The sequence below is a fragment of the Corvus kubaryi genome, unplaced genomic scaffold, assembly GCF_017639235.1.
Source record: "Corvus kubaryi isolate FWS band 111438036 unplaced genomic scaffold, C.kubaryi_AGA036_p1.0 37270, whole genome shotgun sequence".
Taxonomy (NCBI): Eukaryota; Metazoa; Chordata; class Aves; order Passeriformes; family Corvidae; genus Corvus; species Corvus kubaryi.
Window position 1 is genome coordinate 2,192,217 of NW_024581083.1, and position 21,177 is coordinate 2,213,393.

The 21,177-nt window shown below is 37.4% G+C and overlaps 1 protein-coding gene across 15 annotated transcripts in view; it reads right to left on the reverse strand.

The window, feature by feature from the left end:
• Positions 1–21,177, reverse strand: part of TENM2 (teneurin transmembrane protein 2) — a 655,728-nt gene that overhangs the window by 270,710 nt on the left and 363,841 nt on the right. For 10 of the 15 annotated variants that reach the window (XM_042025409.1, XM_042025407.1, XM_042025404.1 and 7 more), the window contains one exon: positions 16,916–16,999. The exons of the other annotated variants lie outside the window; for them this stretch is intronic. In XM_042025409.1, coding sequence (XP_041881343.1) covers positions 16,916–16,999 — 84 coding nt within the window. The remainder of the gene's footprint in view (positions 1–16,915; positions 17,000–21,177) is intronic. 15 annotated transcript variants of the gene reach the window in all.

A 21,177-nucleotide genomic window follows, 5' to 3' on the forward strand; every position in this document is an offset into this window, starting at 1 on the left:
ACTTAGCTTGTGATTGTTCTTGGCTATAGACACGAGGACTTAGCCTTCATTGTGGCTATTTTTTATTCCTGCTTTCTTTCCTCAGAAATACTTTCTGGATTAACCTGTTTTAGAAGTTTACCAAAAGCTTTAACTTTTAACAGAATTTTCATAACTGACTGATTCCAGGCCTATGTCACTTCTGGGACTGTGAATACCCTAACACTTAAGATGAGGTTAATAAAGTTTATTTATCTGATCTGTCTTGTCAATCTGTTTGTGTGCTAGAGACAGTATAGCCATGCATTCAACTAATTCTGAAGCTACCAAAATTATCAAATGTTTACCTCTGAACATACTTAGGACATTCAAACACTACCAGTATGTGAACTGTATCCTATACTGGCGGAAGACAAAAAGTGAAGTTATTTTAGAGACTTTTTCTGGTAAAGATTGATTTCATTAGTCTCCTAATGTGCTTACTACTCCCCAGAAAACATCTTACTGTCTTCTGTAAATAAACAAATAAATGAATACAATCAGTTTTATCATTCCTCCTGGTCACAATCTCAGGCCAGGTAGTGGATCCACACTAGCACTACACTGGTGTACAGGTGCCATTTTTGCCTTATTTTGCACTGGCCAGTCCTGCTGCATGCAGTATGATATTGCAGCACCCTACATTATAATGTAACACCATGTATCCCAGCTACTGGAAAGTGATTTTGCACATCACAGGACTCTCAGGAACTAAAAGAATTAATTTCTCTTCTTCCATTCCCCTCTTTTCTTTTTAATATTAAAGGCATATATTTCTTATAAGACTTAAATATAACTGATTTGTTTTTAACTTATATCTTTGATTCATTTAAATTATTATCTCAATTTGACCAATATCTTCCCTTGGCATTACATTACTGTAAATATTACACTTTATTGCTAACTGCATATTAAACTGCTTCGTTTTGTTACAAAGTTCTCAAAGCCTAAAAATTTCTTAAACTCCTATCTAGCTAACAGATTGAAATCTCCATAATGGGAGATCATATTAAAATTCCTCTGTAAGTCTGCTACTTTTTAAATGAACTATTTAAAATGCAGGGGAATACAACTGTGGGGGAGCGGGAGAGAAAGAAGTGAACTGGAGAGTTCAGCAAAAGAAAGGAACCCAGCACATGAGATACCCAGACTTGTTGACAAGGGAGCTAAAAAAACACAGTGAAGGAAAAGCTGAGACTAATTTGTTTTAACCAGAGGATGATGAAGAGTACCTGTCTGCTTGACTCAGGGATCAATGTGAAAAACACAAGCCTACCTGGCTGAGAAATTCTGTCTTACATCAGACACAGCAAACCCTACCCTACAAGTATCTCATAGCATTCACAGACCTGTTGAAGGTAAAGAGACAAAGGCAACACACGAACTTCTTTTATATTTTCATTTTGTTACTTCTTTTCCCTGTTCTATTTACTGACATCAGGATAACCAAGTTGTATGGAGTTAGTACCAGTGGAAATTCAGATGGCAACCTACAAACAAGTTTTTTTTTGTGCTCTGTGTTAAAGATGCCACTTGAAGACGGATCTAGGCACTTGCATTCCCTACACAGTGTATGAATACTGCACAGTGACTTCTGTCAGTGCCCTCAGTCAGGCACAGAAACGAGTTTCAGTGAGAACAGCTATTTCGACACACAGGCTACCAACATCCCCCTAACTAAAAAAGCAGAACAAGGAACAACACCTGCAGTTCACCAGTTAAAGCCGAGGCATTCAACTCCAAGAATCAAGACCAAAGATTACATAAAGGCTTTGACAACCAACGCGTTTGAAAAACGAAAAGAAAAGCAAATTCATGAGAGGAGCAAGAGAACCATTACACTCAAAGCTCAGGATTTCTTCTGGATACTCTGCGTGACAGCACTGACTGTGGAACCAGGAGTGCCCAAACTGCACAGAATGACAGCACCAAACAAACTGGAAAAAGCTTTCTAACATGGAAACATGGAAAAACCAACCAAACAAAACTTTATTGTGCCTGTAACACTCGATCGTTTTCCTTTTTTTTCCACACAGAGTGAGATTATTGTACTCTGTCTTTGTCCAAACTCCACCAGTGTGATAATGTGATGTTGCTCTAATTTAACCTCATTATTCTTTTGTCTTTCCCAAAGTGAAATGCCACTTCTCTTCTTCCTTTTGAGGCTCATCTCAAACAAATGTCTTTGTTCTTAATGAGACCAATCCATATGTTTGTTCCTGCATATTGTGTTCAGTTAATGGGAAGATTTTTCTAACACCATAAAAACTCTTCTATTATTTGTTCCAGGCAGCTTTGTGTTCAGTAACTGCTGTAACCGTTACCTTTGACAAAATGTCCCGCATCCAATATGTTCTGCTTCTGAATAGTCATCCCTCCCTTGAACTCAAGTTTATTTATGTTCCTTCAGCACAAGTGTATCTCCTTTCCTCAATTTCTTACCTTCTTATCATATTGTACGTGTTTAAAAAACCTAAAACCAGAATGTACAGGGAAGGCATTGATCAGGCAGCCTGCAGCAAAACTCTACACATCAATTGATGCATTAAAACGGTAATATAGGTTATTTATCAACAATTAAACTTCTAAATATTTGCTTTGCTGATTACCAATAAATCAACAGATAGACATTAGGAGAAATCTCATTGTTTACTTTTGCTGTTTTCTAGCTACTAATCAATGAACAAGAATGCAATTATGTATACTAACTACTCGGGATTTTTTTTCCAATAAAGATCAGAAATATGCATAAAAACAAACATAAAAGCAACTAGATTATTGTGAATTTTGTATGAGTGTACATGCACAATATAAAAATATAAAATTCACTGAAATTATTTGCTGCTCTTCCAATGTGTAATAGCGTAATGACTTCCTTGATTTAAACGTAGACTCCTGCAGCTCCGACAAGGTGCTCTGGCAGCCAGACAGTAACACGGTATCATCAGGTCTCTGATATACACTGTTTCCATGTCATGCCACCTTGCACCAAAAGCAACAGAACCATGTGGTACAGAACAGCAGCCTTACACTCCCCATGCAAGAACATGATTAATCCTGGAGAATATCTGGTGTTATCAGGCACCCCATGTGGATGCTGATGTTTGTTGCTGCTTTGCTCACAAAGGAATGCAGAGGAGCCCTAGTGGTTTACATAATATTCCTTATTTTCTTTTTAAATCGATCTCATGGCTCTGTAGGCAAAATATAAGACAGAACACAGGAGCTCAGATGATTGATTCCAAACCCTTTGCATACAGGATGGGTAACAGCTGTTTTGCTTTAGATTATGGTAAACATGGGCCCAACAATTTAAATTCAATTTTCTCTTTTAAACTTAAAAGCCCTGAGAAATGTCTTATGGGCACTGCTAATTCAGTTTTCTTTCAAGTCCTTTCCCCATCAGACAAACCTGAGTTCTCCCAAACACTCTGGCCCACCGTAGTCTAACCGCTACTGCATTTATTTTGAGCAAGTTTTCAATTTCTCATGGTAACCTGCAACTGGGACAGGGTTTACTAAAACAACCTCCTTTTGTCAAGGGAACGGAATACGGAAAGAGAATACATGCTTCTTCACAAAAGGCGTAACATCATTATTAAAACATCACCTTTTACCAAATTCCCTTGTTTCAGGCAGGCTTATGGAACTTATTCAATCAAATTTTATTTTCCCAAGAAATAAGAGTTCAGACTAGAAGGTGAAGGATTCTTCCTACAGTTTGAAAACATACATCATACAACAATTAACCCCCCTCACAGCCTCACTGCATGGGGCTGCAGCAGCCATCCAGTAACCATAGCTACTCATTTCAATGGAAAGAAATTCCTATGAATAACAATGAAACCATAAAATATGGTCTGAAGAGCCTCACCAAATCCTGAAAGCTAAGAAACCCTTCCCAATGCAAGGGAGAAGAACACAGGCAAAACATTTTGGCTTGATTTCCTACAGACCTACTTATCTTTTCAGTAACACATCCCCAAAGTACACATGGCCATCCATTTTGGATGGGACACCAGCATGAGAATTCATCAGCTGTGTATTGTTATTGCCTGATAAATAACAAGAAATTACCAATCTTTGCCATAATCCTCTTACATTCAGGTATGTACAGGAACATCTCTGGCACAGAACGTAAAGAGAATGAAGGAAACAGTGTGTTAGTGTCTTCTGAAACGCAGCACAGCACCAAACTCTCCATTGCAAATTCCCACAAAACATTCCCAGGGCTGGCAGGCTGCCAATTTGTAATGCAATTATCACTGCTGACCTTGCCTCGCACCTTGCACATGTACCAAATATGTGCCACGCATGCAAAGATCAGCTGATTCTCTCCAGTGCAACATGGGAGGGAGAGGAAGATTTACAGCTTGTTAATTACTTACAGAGTAATTTTTAGTATTTTTAATCCCGTTTATGTATGGAACCGACATCACATTCTGAGGCACTGAACTTTTGCTGCAAATAGCAACAGGCTCCGTAACAGTGCTGCCTTTAAAGCCTGTGGATCTAGGAAAAAACAACTGCTTTATCATCTGGCATCCTCAGACAGTTTAATGTTTGACTAATACAGAAGCTGCAGTACTGCTGTCTCACGGGCAGCACAGCACTCAGTGATCAGATAAGATTTTTTGATGGTATTTTAAAGATCAGTGCTGGGAAACACTCTGAATTTGGGATTTATTTCAGAATGGTGGGTGTCTCCTTCTTTGCTACTCACGCTGCTGGAATAACCTGCAGCAGTTACAACAGACCAAGCAATGATCTGGGTTCTGAATAGATGGGAAGTTCCAAAAATGATAGCAAAAGGCTCAGTAACAGAAGTGCCTATACTTAGGTCAAGATTATTAGGATTTCAGGAAACAAATTACAGGTCTCACACAAATTAATTATCTCCTTTCCATATCACAGGGAGATTATTAATACAGACTTGCAGAACAATTAAGTTTGAAAGGAACCTCTCGAGGTCATCCAGTACAATGCTCTGACCTCAAAAGCCAATCTTGAAGTTACGTAAGTTTCACTCAGTTTCATTCTTGATAGGAATACCCACATTTTGAAACTTCAGATACCTATTTTTGGTGCCTTGAATAGGAGCAGAACGAGGAAGAGATGAGCTGAGAGCCCCCACCTTTCCTACCAATGACATAAGGGGTGTAAATTTTGCTGGCACGAGCACATCAGATCCTCTGAACACACGCAGACTTTGGCAATAATCAGCCTTCTACCCTATGTACATTATGTTACTATTTTCAGACAAATTATGCAATGTGCTTTCATGTGAATAATAGAGATTATTTCTAGAGCTTAGAAATTTGTTATTTACCAAAATCTATCCGAAATAGCTGAAGCAAGGCACAATGTTCAAGTGACTCCAGCGTCAGAGCTTCAGGCATTCGAACAAATGCTTCTGTTAGAGCTGGCGTGATCGTAACTTCCTTGTAAATCAGGAAGACTGTTTCAAAGCTTGTTTACTGAATGATGAAATCACATCTTCCTGGTAACCCCTAGCATGTCATTTATCTATTTATCTCCATCAGAAGAAAGCCTTTAATGAACATAAAAGAAGTGTCACCACTTATCACTAACAAGAAATCTGCCAGAAATCCTGACTGTCCCAATCGGTGTGTGGCATGGAGGGGGAAGGAAGGGAAATGTAAACATGTATAAGCATATATAAAATAAATAGTTGCCATTTTCACATAATAAAATAGCTTTGAAAACTGTGAGAAAAATAATGATCTGCCCTCTCCATTTATGATGTTTTGAGCAACTCTTGTGCATTAACTAATACTCTGTCTTCAATTTTCTACTGGTATCTAAATGCAAATCTTGCAATTTTTCAAAATGAGCTATTACATTTACAAGAAATTGTAAATTCTAATACTGACATTTCTTTGAGGTCAGATTTCTTTTTTTAAGAAAGAAATGAAGCAATAGTAATTTGTCACATCACTCGACTGAAATATGTGACACTTACACCAACAGATCAGCAGGTGCGCTGCTTCCTGAAGTCCTCCCTCCTGCTACTACTTGCCAGGCAAAATTTATAATACATCAAGATGAAAATTAAAAGTGGGATTGAACAACCTCACCAAGCTATGGAACTCCAGGGTTAAAGAAGTTTAAGAACAGACAAATTTGGAAGAAAGATGATTAAAGTTACAGTTATACAAAACATATTAACCTGTCAAAAGCCAACTCATGCAATGTCATAGGAATATTATAAATAGTAACATTCTAGAAAAAAAAAAAAAAACTCTGCCGAGGATATTTGAAAGCTCAAAGTACAACATACAGTCAAGAAAACAATGAAGTGTATGAACACCTCAGTGGAACATAGAAAATAATAATAATAAAAAAACAACAGCAGAACTCCAAAACGAAGAAAAAATTCTGTCAAAGAAAACCACATCCTGACCTAGCTGCAGGAATAAAACACCTTGGATTAACTTAAGATCTGGCAGGTAGTTAAGACTTGTGAGGATCAAATATCCTATGCTTCCAGGGCTTCTGGAACACCAAAAAACCAGTGTAGATAAAGCTACTTTAGGCAGCACCATCCAGGAAGGGCAGATGCTGTCCTTAAAAGCATCCAGGAGAATGATTTATGTGCTTTCCTTGTGCACTGAACTAAAAGAACCATATATATTATATTCCCAGGCAAAAAAACCCCCTTCAGTGCTCTTTCAATCAATACAGAAACTGTTTTCTTTCAACACAGTTCTGTTCACTCTGGATTAATTTTCAGCTCTAGAGTATTAATTGTTGAGTGTCTTAACTGGCTGATTAGAATCCAATACAAAGTGCTGCACTCTTTTTCAACAAATGCTTCAGTCTATTGAAGAAGGGATTACATTGAAACAGCTGCTGGAGTACATTTAGCACTCAGTTTGCATGTTGTGCATGTTTATCATGGATTCCTTACATACTGTGGCTCTCGGCATGGTCACTCAGCAAAGCAGAACTTGTTCTGTACACCAGATTTAGTGTCCTTGGCCTCCTCTTCTATGGGCATTTGGGAACGCTCAACATCTCCTCACCCTACACTAACCTTCGGTCAGATGAACTGCACTGAGCAATGAAAAGCACTGCAAAGGCAGTAGATTTTGCAAAGTGGGCATAAAGAACATGCACATCTCATACTTAACAACGCAAATTCACTAAACCCACAACTTAGCTTTTCGTTAATGGAATTTATTTTTCACGTCAGGGTGCTTGCAGCCTTTTGGATATCACATTGATGCTGGTTTTCAGCTAGCAAAGAAGTGCCACGGAGTTTATTCCTACCCAACCTTCAACAAAGCACCTGTTGAAGAGCCTAACTTACTTGAATTCTACATTTCCATAACATTCATCAAAGAACTGAAAGAATAGATCAGAAATGTTAAGAGCTTGAAAAAAAACCAATCATTCTCAACTCCCTTGCTCCCTTTAGGAAGCACACTCAGCCTAACACACTTCAGTGTATTTCTGGACATGTAGCCTTTTCTCATAATAGAAGAAAAACTTTGTGTTTGCATCCTTCAGTTATGAAAAAGCAACAGTTTAAACCCAATCTAATTTTACTGCCTCTTTAATTGCACCTTCTGGTGCCTCATGCCCGAGAAGTGATTTACGTTTAAGCTGATAGGTTCAAACACTGCTTCAACAAATTAATGACTGAGAATTACCCGTGCACTGAACCACAGCCGGGCGTTTGCTGACACTCACAAACCTGCGCCCATGAGACACTGCCTGCACAGGAGCAGCAGCTGAGCTCTGCCAGAGAGCACCCAGCCAGGAGATGACACAGGGGAGCTGAAAAATGCAAGGTGAAATAGAAAAAAAAACAACTCCGACTTCTGATAGCTGGAGTTTATCAAGAAGCAAATTATGAAACCAGATTGTTTATTTATTTTTAGCCCATATCCCTCAATATGAAATTCAACTTAATTACCTTATGTCTCAGAAAGTAATAATTGCCACATACAAGATACAGCGGAAAAGGAGACACGCAGTTACTATGGAGTAAAGAGAAAAAGCTGACAGAGATTAGGTTCAAAAGTTTAAGTCTTGCTGGGAGTTCAGAAAGTTACATACTGTACGCTTTTCTATCAGAAATAACACAAGAATGGAACTCATTGCATATGTATCTGAAAAACAAAACTGAAATTTTTGAAACACATTGTCCTCCAACTAAAATAAGTTCCTCTGTCACTATTAAGTGAAACCACTTCAAGAACAGTGCCTGTGTTTCTCTGCTCTAAGCGTGTAAGGCAAGAAGGGTTTCTCTCAGCACAGGCTCACACAGCACAGCTGAACATCAAGTTCAGGTTAGAAAAAAGCACGAACAAAAGAAGAATTAAAGCAGGTATTTCTATATTGAGAACAACGAAGGAAAAGGAATTTCTAAATGCTAATTTGATTGTCATGTAAAACAATGGTCACAAGCATAAACCTGGACAGAGAACCAAATTTAGAACTTCATTTAACAAAAAGCTGAACAAGGAATTCAACTATGCGCACATATTCAGCATAGAAAATGATGTTTTTCCATATTAATTTGATGAGGAAAACAGAACTAGAAAGATTCTGTAACAGCAGCAGCTGTTTTTACATAACATTTCTTGATTCATATGAAGCAGCTCAAGTGCTCAGATTTTTAGTGATTTCAAATTTTGTCTACACGGATCTCCGTAAGTATTTAGCGTAACTGTGTACCCACACCTAAGAGATATTTCTATCATTTCCCCTTACTTCACATTTAACATCAAGACAATTTGGTTTCTTCTATCACCACAGATTTAGAAAGACAGATCTGAAATAGCACAGTAGAGGAAGGCAAATATCATTTAAATTTTTTGTAATTGTTAACATCTGCCATGCTTTTCACATTATAAATGCTTCATTACCTAAGCAGCAGTATTGTATTAACCACTCTGAGAACTACACGCGCCTGACATGACGTTGCTTCCCCACACTACAGACTTGGCCTCTCTGAGTCACCTGAAATGGAATGCCAATAATGCATATCACACAAGTGACTTAGAAAATGAAGAAATCGTTACAAAACACATCAGTCCTATCTATCTTCCTTATCTAAATCTATCCTTATCTATCCAAGTCCTAAATCTGTCCATGTTTATCTCAATTCTACCTCTGCAGAATTTGCATCTTAGAGCCTTTATTGCATGTAGCAGCACTGCACAATCATGGCACTAATGGCCTTGATTTCCTGGTTTAGTCTTCATTTCTTCCTGTATTCAAGAGACTGTTGGTACAGCCTAAATTTAAGCTGTGAAAATGCTGATATCTGCCTGTAAGACATGGAGCTCACATGTTTTTTACAAAATTTAAATCAGACAATGTTCAAAAACCAACCTAGAGTGAAGCTAGTTCTGAGTCAGACCAAAAAGGGAAGGATTCAATCCTTACTGCCGTGAGTACAAGACAACAAGAAGTTTGACTGCAAGTGCACAGCTGTTATTTTGATGAGGCTTTCTATGAGAACAAGGACTGACGGTGACTAAAAGAAGAGATGCCTTTTATTACTCTGTATATGTCAACTCTAAACTCTAAAGCAGGCACTTGATAAATTCTCAGCACGGCTGCTGCGTAAGAAGCTGTCAGGGAAGGTGCACAAGCTGTTTTTACTACTGAAAGAACCAATAGATGTTCACCTAAATGGTGATTTCATCACAGGATACACAAAGTCAAATTCAGAATCCAAACTCAGGGGCAACATCTCCAACTAATCCTAAGAATGACCAACTATCCTTTGAGTGGAAAGAGAAGGGAGGGCAGTAGTAGAGTTTTCCCCTAAAAATGAATATTCTACAGTGCTCGAAGGCTGAAGATTTTCCAGGCTGGATAAGTAAGAGATGACAATTTCTGGTTTGTAATGAGAAACAAAGCACCTGATTTTTTTTTTTTTTTCATTGCAGATCATTTACTTTTCCAAAATGCACTCAATTTCCCCCTTCCACGTTCTATTTAATCATATAAAAATCATGCTTTATTTTAGAAAAGGATTATGTCAGTAATTTTCAGTAAGTCCTTTCAGGGCGCTCCTGGCATTAACACCACATTCAATATTTTCATTAATAGGGACCAGGTAGTTCAGGCCATGTGGGATTTGAGGCACAGTATTTCCCTACCCTAGATTTTAACTGAGAAAGCAAAGCTTTCATCCTAAATAAAAAAGGAACTAAGTACAATCAAGTACGGGCAGATTCTGAGCATATGCACTACAGCAAAGCCTGTCTGTGAAGCACATTCACACTGCTGAACCATCTAAATCTAAACATTATACAGGATCAAATGCTAACTCCTAACAATGTTGTTTAAGGACATGAACTTTGAAGAAGCATGAAAACCTTTTATCAGCTGTGTCTGTAAGTCTTAATAACAGGAGAAATACTTTAAAGTTGGTTGCAAATACTAAACTCTCACTTCTGCCAGTATGGAAATGGATATAAAGATGTGGCCTCTGCGAGTCAGCTTTTCACCTCTGCTTATTATCCCAAACAGATTTCAATCTTCAGATACAATCATCCACTACATTTCTATCAAAATACTTGGCCTTCCACTGACAACTTCTGAGTGCAGTTATGCATTGTCAAAGTAAAATTCTTTAATAAGCAGAAGGGTTTGCAAATAACAGCTTAAAATCGTGTATGGTCATAATTTCCTCATTGCTTCCCCATATTAAAAATGCACTGTAATATAACATGTAATCTGTTAGAGACTATAAAAGTTTTGCCACAGATGCAAATCCAGTTGGAGTAAAGCACCTTCATTTCCAGTTCATTATATAAACAAAAGAGTTTTTATAAAAGCAAGCTATGGATACCAATCAAAAAAGCTCTGCTCTGACTCACCACACTTTTACCCCTACCATTGGATTTAAGTACACCTGAACTATGGAAATATGGCATGAGCATAAAAAATATGTATATAATTTATTTTTTAAATCAGTCCTTTTTGTCTCCCTCCTTATTCAAGTTTCACAGCATACATATGGGTATGAATAAGCAAGGGATTTTTCACCCTCACTTCATGCACAGCAGCTTGAAAAATGTTTCCGATTAACATAAATGATAATTCACGTACATAAGGCTGTCTTTCAAAGAGGTTTGATAATTCGTAAATGAAATGTTTACACAGATGAGGTCAAGCCAAAAGGTTTATAATATAAGTATTGAACTTATGTAAATCTGTTTATCACTGTGAAGGAACATGGGATGACTTCAAATATTCACTATTGAATGTACTTGGTACACATTTAGAGCAACTTGCAAGAATTCTCATTCCAATTTTTAATTACTATGCAGTCTGTAAAGACAAAAAATCAAGAGTCAGATTGCTCTCTTTTTCTTTTATCAGAACAATTAACATTAATGACACGTTACTTCACAGGCACTGCTACAAATTCATTATTAAAATAATAAATTGAATGAAGTTTGAGCAAAAGTATTAAAATAACTACAGGTAGAGATGTTTACCCTTACATATATTTCTATCAATATTTCCTTAGCCAGTGTTCATCAGGAGCTGATAAAAGGTTTAACAAAACAAAAAACCAAACAAACAATAAAGAGACAGCAATTCCTTTTCAGAATATTTGTAGCATGTTGGGGTTGTTTCCAGACATAATTTTGCTCTTGGACTATACACAGCTTTACTTACATAACTTAGTTTTTGTGGTTTTGTGAAACCGTAAAATGAGGACAAGGATTTCATACCCTTAAACAGACCTTGGTGGCAGGAAGGGAAGACAATGAATTTGTTTTTGCTTGGAATTTTTAGACAGAGTCAGAATTAATGCTGCTTGCACTCCATCCTGGTTTTTCACCTACCAGAGAACGAAGTAGCCAAATGTGGTTTTGTTCCTAGGGTTTCCATGGCTTTAATTTCTATCTCAATCTTAAATATTAAATATTAAAATTAAATATCCACCCATCCATATGGAGATGCAGACATTTAGTTTTTTGGATTTACTATAATCTACTCATACTGGTAACAGCATAGGGATGTATGATTTGGCACGGTAAACACAGGTTTAGCAGCCTAATTGCTTGGATTTTTTGTAGATCATTATGCTAATGACTCTGCAGTAAAGTGCTAAATTGGAATTCCCTTCACAAAGACTGACTGAGAAGGGAAAGCTGGGACATCCTGGGGTGATGGAAAGAGACTGCTCTTCAGGGACACAGGAAAGGGATTTTCAAACCCACAGGACTACCGAGCTCTGCCACAGGGAAGAAAGCACAGCCTGACACAAAACATCAGGAATTACAACTTTGGCTGCATAACCCAGGGACTCCAGACAATGACACTTTGCCCTACAATGGTGTTTGGGAGGAAGATGGATTCATGGAGCTTTACAGGATAAAGACATACTCTATACCAGCAAACAACTCTGTATGTCTGTACAATTTTGTATTGTCAGTACTCAAATGGACCTTGAGATAAACTCATTATTTTGTTCTCCGGGCCCCACTGTACATTATGCTCCCTTAAATATATTCTCCTATGTAAACAAATCTGACCCTGATCCCTCAGGACACCCAAACCTGCTCTGACTCCACATCCCCAGACTCACGGATGTGCTACAAAACCAGGCTTGCTTGGAGGACTACAAGTGTCATAGTGGCAAGGTTTTTGATTTGGCAAAATAAAGGCTAAATGAGAAGTTTTCCACAATAAACATGTGTTCTGAAAGAACAAATGTAATATGGTATTTTTGATCCAACAATAAACCAGGTCAAAATAAAAAAAACAAAAGCCATCAACACAGTTAGTTTGTTAGTTCCTTACGGCACTAATATTTTCTTCAGTTTCCTGACAAAATTTTGTTACTGTTTTCTCTAATCCTATGTCCACACTTAATCACTGAAAATGCACCTCCACCACACAGCAGATGTGTCATTAACTATTTCTGAAAAAAGGTGAAATAAAATCACCCAGCATGAGAAGACTATGGGATAAGCCAACACTAGCAGATGGTGTTTATTTTGTCACTGCTTGTGTTAAAAATTGTCACCTATTTCATCAGTATCTTTAAGGTAGAAGCTTCATGCAAAAAGTGGAAAAGCTATTTATTCTAAGCTGCCACAGGACTCCTTAAAATAAAATGTCTTCTGTTCATGGCTTCCAGTTTTTAGGACACAGTGCATTACACAGGAGATCGATGTGTATAAATCTGAGGTGATCAAGTATTTTGCCAGTAGCTCAGCTTTTCATCACACAACCTCTTTTGTTTCTTAAGCAGATTTCCAATCCTTTATTTCCACTACTGGTGCTGTTCAGACAAATTCTGTAACATTGCTCCTAGAAGAGGCACCTGGTACAACTGTCAGCTTCTTTTCTTCTAGGACCCACTTCTTTTACTTTTACTTCTCCCTCAGAATTTCCTATATTCTCTCTATTTTATTTTATCACACACTTTTGGCTGTGTGGTTTCCATTCTCTGGCTGACAGTTTCTTAACAAAACAGTTGCATGAAGAGTAATTGCACAACCTGGACTTGGCTGCCTAAAGAAATCACTGCTAAAATCCCCTGATAAACCCAGGTCTTGCTCATGTATTTTTGAAAGAATGTGCACTAGAATTTGAACCTAAAAATCCCCCGTTAGTGCACTGCAACATGGTTTGATTGACTCAATCCTTTCTCCCTCCCTGTCAAGTCTTCTACTGCACTCCAATTCAGGTTGGCTTGCACTCACTATACCAGGAGCTGATCCTTTTGCCTTTACCACTTAATGAGGCCTCTCAGTGTTCTATTCAAATCATACCCTAAGCAGTTCACTTGTAAATTTCTTTATATATATATATATATATATATTACTCAACATCATACCTCTGGAATGCTTAAAAAGCATTCATTATTTTGATAAATCACAGAACTTTTGTTGCATTATTTTACAGCTCTGAAAAGAAACCAAGGGTGGTCTTGTTATTTTGTTTGTTGGATTTTGTTTTTAATTCTAAATTCTTACGATGACATAGATTTAAGATTTTTTTTTTTTGGGGGGGGGGGGTGGTTGAGTGGGCTGTTTGTTGTAGTTTTTTACATCTACTAAGAATTCTTCTTCCAGAGAGTATTCAGAAATGGAGAGATTTAGGACTACTCCAAATACTAGAGAGTGGAGATATTTTTTCTGTAAGACACTTTTATTCTCTTTCCTTCCAGAGTCTGACCATGGATCTCACAACGATCCTTCTGCCTGTATTTATGAACCACTGACCGTTCTGACATCCATGTTCAGCCCTTCGCCTCCTTTTTTTCTGGCTGCACCAGTGGCATCTCTGTCCTTAGCAAAGAAAAGGCAGAGCAGATCAAGAAACCTATCATTTTATTAGAGCACAGCAAAGCAATCCATGCTCTAGATGAGCACATGTGAGAACTGGGTACCTTTGAAATGCAAAGTCTAAGGGCTCTACTTATGGTGATACAAAGAGTCCTCTTCTGTTGACACAACGTGCACACTGAAAACCTTGCAACACTATTTAGATGCATTCTCAGCCAGCTGAGGCTTTAAACCAAGGTTAGTGCCATCTGTCTAGTTTTGGCAGCATCCAGATTGATGTAAAAAATCCTATGGCACTGTTTAAAAGGAACAGAGAAAGCCTGCTTTTGGTCAATTCCCTCCAATTATTAACATAAAAGATGTGGCTGATACCAAGGCCAGACAGCACATCTGGGTCAATAAGCTCACTGCACCTTTCTTACCACATTTAGAGCATTCAACAAACTATTTCACAACTCAGATTTAGCATAAAAGTCATAAAAAGTACTAAGTTTTTCGATTGCTTGCCTCAGTTCAATTATTTTCTTAGATGCATGTTAAATCAAGGATTAATGCTATCAAGTATTTTTGAGTTGAGATGTAGCTATTAATACATTCTCACATTCTTCCTAATTTCTAGAGCCCTGAACAAGCACAGTACCAAAAACTGAAAGCAATATATCAATCAAATTTGTTTGAATTGGGAAGACTATCAGTTTGCAAGTGAAAAAGAAGTAAACCAAAGAGAAAAAATATTTGATGAAAAGCCTCAAAGCTTCAAATGAGGAAAGACATTGTTCAGTTGGATGCAATTTGCTAGGCAAAACCTTTCTGTGATCCTGGAAAATGCATTCAAGTATTATTCTTTGAGATTTAGTACAGCCTAGAGCATAACCCACTCATTTCACCTGTGCCAAAATCCTCCTGCAGCACCAATAATCATGAATGCTTCAGAAATGCAGAGATATGTACAGGATCATTTCCGCTCTTTATTAATTCCATCTTTATTACCAACCACACACACCACCTTGGGCAGTTTTTAACATTATGCATCAGCATTATGGAAATTTAATTACTCTACCAAAAGCTCTGGCTCCCACTCTTCTAAGCAGCGTGGAAACACAACAAACAGTCCTTGTCTCCAGTGTGAAAACACACTGAACATTCGTGGGCTGCTTAACTAGGAAATGGTCACAGATGCTCAGTACCTTGCAGCGTTTGATTTAAGAAACTGTTCCAGTATTTGCTCAAACACTGTTTGAGAATCAAAGAATAATGCCATTTACTAGTTTTTACAAACAATCAAGCAATTATGGAAGGAAGTACATCAGAAAATGGGGTTGATGAGAAAACCTTGGTTTAGGTCTCATTTAAATATTAAGCAAGCAGAGTATTATTGCTGGTGAGGGCCCTAACCTTGAAAAGCACTTACTTAAGTGCTTAAAAAAAAGCCCAAACAGACAGGTGTCTTTTGTGTATGTACTAGGTCAGAGGTGCAATGGAAGAAAAGAATGAAATAACAAAATGCATCTTTCATCTCATTAGGCAATCAAATACAAGGTAAAATTTGCCAAGTTGAAGATAAAATACTTTATAAAAAACAGCCCTTACTAATTGCATAAGGGCACGTGCTGATACTCTAGTTGGTGTAAGTGTACATATCCAACGAATGAAAATAAATTTTGATTTCAAGAAATATCAAGAGGAAGCTGTCACTGAATCATTATCTTTGTATTAAAACTCCTTGAGATGTCTTTTGATTTATATTACTACAGCCTGGCAATTTTTTCTTTTGCTAAAAAAATACATTGCAGGCTTTTTTCCCAAAAATCCTCTTCCTCCCAAAGGAGTTTTCCTCTCAGGGAAGCAGAAGTGTGTATGTGTGTGAGAAGCAGTGGTACTTCAAAAACCCCTGTCTAGCAATGACACGATTCCCTACAAAACCACAAAACCCAACACAACTCCCTGATTGTTCTGCACAGCCCCTAAGATAAAAAACTTCAGTGGCACATCAAGTGTGACTGCCTGAATCTCAAAATCTTAGATTAAAAAAAATTTGAAATCAAGACTGAAGATGAACAGAGTCATCACTAAATCTTTCACTGGAAAGCCTGATTTAAGAATCTCTGAAGAAACGTGTGTTCCATGCAAACCTCAACCAGTGGAAGACAACATTTGCAATCGCTTTTGTGAAAATACAGGTACAGGTACCATTTTGTTTTAAATTTATGCCTGTGTGTACCCAGGTCTGCCATCTCTTCCATGTCTTAGCTCTCCTCCTCTAATGGAACGAGCCCCACTCCATGAAGCAAGATCAGCTCAGGGAAAACAGCTCCTTCACCACCCAACCAAGTCTCCCAGTGAAAAAACCACCCCTAAATTAGTTCAACCCAACCAGGAAGGTAATACTCAACAATGAGATAGAAATAAGTAGTAGAGATCAGGTTTATTCATCAGAATATAAATACCCAGGAAGAAAAAAACAACCAACCAACCAACAACCCACAACACACAATAAACAGAACATATACAGAACAAGATAAAGCATTGCACAACACACAAGGTCTAAACTAGGTTCTAAGTTTACAAGGAATACAGTTTAAGCAAAATAAAAACCTTACGTATGAGAGAGTTCTTTGTCTCAGCCAGCTGCTGCCAGCTTGTCTGTCTGTCTTTCAATTTCTCAGAAAGGTGTGTGTGAAAATCTAAATGAAATAAAACAAATAACATTTTAGAGATGGCTCTTCTCCTTCTTTTCCTTCATTCCATTCAACTTTGGTGCAATACAGCCAACAGAATGTTTCACCTCCTCCCACCCAAAGCATTCCTCAACAGTAAGTAAAATACATTACTCATTATTATCTAGAGATTAGGAATTCTTTTATCTTGTTATCAATGACATAAAAAGGCATATTGAGTAGCAGTAGTTTGGTGCAATCTTGCTTTGCAGGAAGTCCATATTCCCACTGCCAGCATCATTAACCATAAAAAGGCCTGAGTGCATGAAATCTCTCTAAAATCTCTCTTTGGGTAGAACTTAATCCAAAGGCCAGCAGAATTTCTACACAGGCTGTACAAGAGGTGCTTAAGTTCATACTAACTTATTTTCAGTATGCTATCCATTCCTCCTATAGCCAAATATCAGTACATCCTTGTAAAATATATTTCTTGTTATCTAAAACCAGACTCCTAAGATACATTTGGAAAATGGACACTCTCAGCTGTAATAAATCACTTCTTACATGTTTATTGCAGCAGCACTATGACTTTTACATTGACTCTTAACATACTCAGGCTCATTCTGCGGCATCTTAACTAGACAGGAACCAATGAAACTCCACTGTTGCAAGGAGAATTCTTTTTTCTTTTTTGTCTCATAAAAACTTCAGCTTTAGGAAAACGGATTTTAATAAATACATACAAAAAAACCCCTTTAGTTTTGAATCATCTCTCTCTTAAATAATCCTGGATTTTGAAAACATGACATAAGCAGGGAGTCCTCTTACATTTGAAAAGCTAAAAATCAATTGAAAATTATTATTGAATTTCATAATAACATCAGGAGAATTTTCAGATGTAGTAAACAGGAAACATAAAACCTGTTTTTATTTATTTACATGATTTGCCTTGCAAAAACCAGCAAGACAAGAGGCCCAATAATTAATGTATGGTCACTCTGATTCTTGTTTTTCTCTAAGTTTTCACTGGAAGATAATTTTACTTGGTGCATCTCAGGTTCAAATCCTTCATAATATTTATAAGATAATAATTGATTTTTTCACCCAACACTCAAATAAAATCAACAGTGAAAATGTGTTCTGTAAACACAGCAATTTATTATATGCAAAGAAAAAAGGCAACACACTGACACAAATAAAAAAAGAGCTGACCAAGACAATAGAAAATAAACCACTTTGCATGCTAGACAACAAATTAGCTATTTGTTTGGAGCAAAATACCTTAATTCAAGTGGAATAATGTGATAGAATGACATCAACTGAGTCTTACATCTCTGGCTTTGGGGAGAAAGGAATTTCAAAGGAGAAGTTACAAACAATAAAAACTAGGTAGAATTTACTAAACTGGCTCAATGTCTCCTTGCCACACAGGAAGTTAAATTTTGATAAGGTGCAACTAGAAGACATTTTTGGGTACTTTGGCTCACATCTAATTAGTTCCGTTTTATTTTGATGATACAGACTTTTGATTTAAAAACAAAGAACAAAAAAGTTTTTCAGGAACGCTTCACTTATCAAGATCATTCAAAGAACAACATACAATTGAAGTAAAGAAATGTGAAGGGCAGAGCACAGTGAATATCAATGTAAAAATGCTGGTAAATAATAATAAAAAAAAATATTGCAAATGTCTTGTTTTATTATTACCAGCAATTTTCCCCCCCAAAAAATACTAAAGTTGATATTATTTTCGTATTTTAAAAATGGGAGAAATTAAATATACATAAACACATGCATTGCAGGCATATATCAAAGAGGAAGTAATGGAATTGTTTCAGTAAGCTTTTTTTTCCTTTTCTTTTTCTATGTGAAAATGGAACCAAACTCTTAAATACAGTGCAATTGTTCTGCAGTACTTATAGCTAAATTAAACCATTTTAGTAGTTTGCAATTATACTATTTCTGTTATATCCCATCCTATACTACGCAAAGTTTTGAAATCTTTACTGTCTCTATTTCTATTTTAATACAAGCTTTAGCTTTCATTTCTCTTTTATGAGGAAAAACAGAATTAATCCATCAACAGTTCATCGATTGACATTTTATCACATTACCCTTTAAGCTTGTGTATGTTACTGAATCTGCTATTTTCTCTTTCACCTGTCTATGGCCACCTTGGGATATTTGATCCTTATAAGATGAGGACAACAAAGTGCTCACCCAAGGAAGCTGAACCATCCCTCTTTTTGTGGGAAGCACCTAAAACTAATGGCTAAAGCTCAAGTTTCCAAGCCCTGTTTCTCCAAGAATTAAAAAAAAAAAAAAAAAAAAAAAAAAGGTTTGCACCAGTGCCCAAAGGAAAGAATATTTAAATGTTAAGACACTTTAAAATAGTGTCATCTGAAGGGAAGTCTCTGTGGGTATTACCTTCCTTTGACACTCACAGGGAGTTAAACCTAATTGCATTTAGGGTTATCTCTAGCAGCTACACTTGGAATCAACTATCCTCAGGAGGACTATTGTTCTAACTAATCTACTTATTAGGCTTTTATTCAGATTTAGTACATCCTTTTATAAAAAAAATCTCGAAGGGATAGTAATGGATTTTGCAATTATCAGACAGGAAAGAGCAGAGTATGACCTACGGTCTTTGGCCTTACCAAAAATTAGGAAAAAGAAATCTTTTGTAAGTAAATCTTTAGATCTTTAAGTTAATTTTAATCCCTATCAGACACTGCAGTTATATCTGGAAAGGTAAAACCTGTGTGAATTTCCTGTGCTCCTCCTATATACTGCCCTAAAATACTACCCCTCCCACAGGGAGAAAGAAACCTCCTTTCTGTCCTTGCCTTGCAAAGATGAGCAAGTAGCAGTTTTTGACTTGCTGTCTCAAGCTCCACTTTAAGCTAAACACTGTTGATACAGGTGATTTTAGATACCAGTATAAATCCTAGCAATACCTTTTGAGAGCTGAGAAAACAGGCACTGCAATTCCTGACCTGCTCTCCCGTGAGGAATACAGAGTTCGGACTAGCTCCTTGCCTTCTGCATATTTTAAGTATTTCTCTAATTTCCCTCCCACCCCAACAGTCTCCCAGGGAACCTGCCACTCTGAGGAGATCCATTCCCCCCCACAATCGGGAAGCACCTCTGGACACCAGCAGCCAGGGGCTCCAATCCTCAGGATCCCACTGCAGAGCATGCCTGGGCCCCACAGGACATGTCTTTGTCCTGGGAAGGAGGCTGACCACCAAATATCCTGTTCTTAGTTCCAGTTCCTCTTTCAAGCTGTCCTAGCTACTACTCTCAACCATCAAGCCATCCCGGAACAAGCATCACTCCTCTCTCTTCTCTCTTCCCTCATTCCCAGTTTCTTCCTTCCTTTGAAATTCTCCCCTTCATAGTTTAAATAGATGCTTCCTGCTATGCACTATAAATTCCCAATCTTATTAGTTCACAGGTATTCTGGCATTTTGCTGTTTAGCGTTTTCCAACAGGCATCACTAAAATCTTGGCAACCAATCACATAAGATGTGCTCCACCCTTTCAGACAATAGCACATTGTTTATGGTTGGGTTGTTTGGGGGTTTTTGTACATATGAAAACTTCCTTACATTTTACAAGAGTTGCTTCCTCCACCCATAATTCTTATGCCTCTCAGTCAACATTGATCTAGAATATAATTGTGGAACATTAAACGTGACCAGAGCCTAAACAACCTCCTAAGCTCTGTTCTCATTTTAAATCTTCTATTTATCAAAGTGGCATAACCCAATTTTTACTAGTAATATACAATAAAAAGATGGCTTATTTTCATAAATTAGCACTTCAGAAACCTTGAAAAAAAACCCTTACAAATAAATAGCCTGAATTTCTCAAGCTGCTTTCCCTCCCTCCCTATATTTACACAAAAACATCCAGAAATAAACACTTGCTCCTTTCCTGTCACACCTGTGTGGCTCAGACTGGTCCCAAATATCTCTGATTTCCTCCCTACTGACTACTTTCTGTGAGCACAAGTTTCTCCTCTGTTGATATCTCAGCATATTTTCACTGCTATTTGCTCATGATTATTGCTGATCATTACGATTTCTGAGGAAAAGGACAAAACCTGTAGCAACTGATGGAACACTTTCTCAGTACCAGGCAGGTCAATGCTCTACTTTGCCCTCAAAACCAGGTTTTTTTTCCCCCATCACATTCTA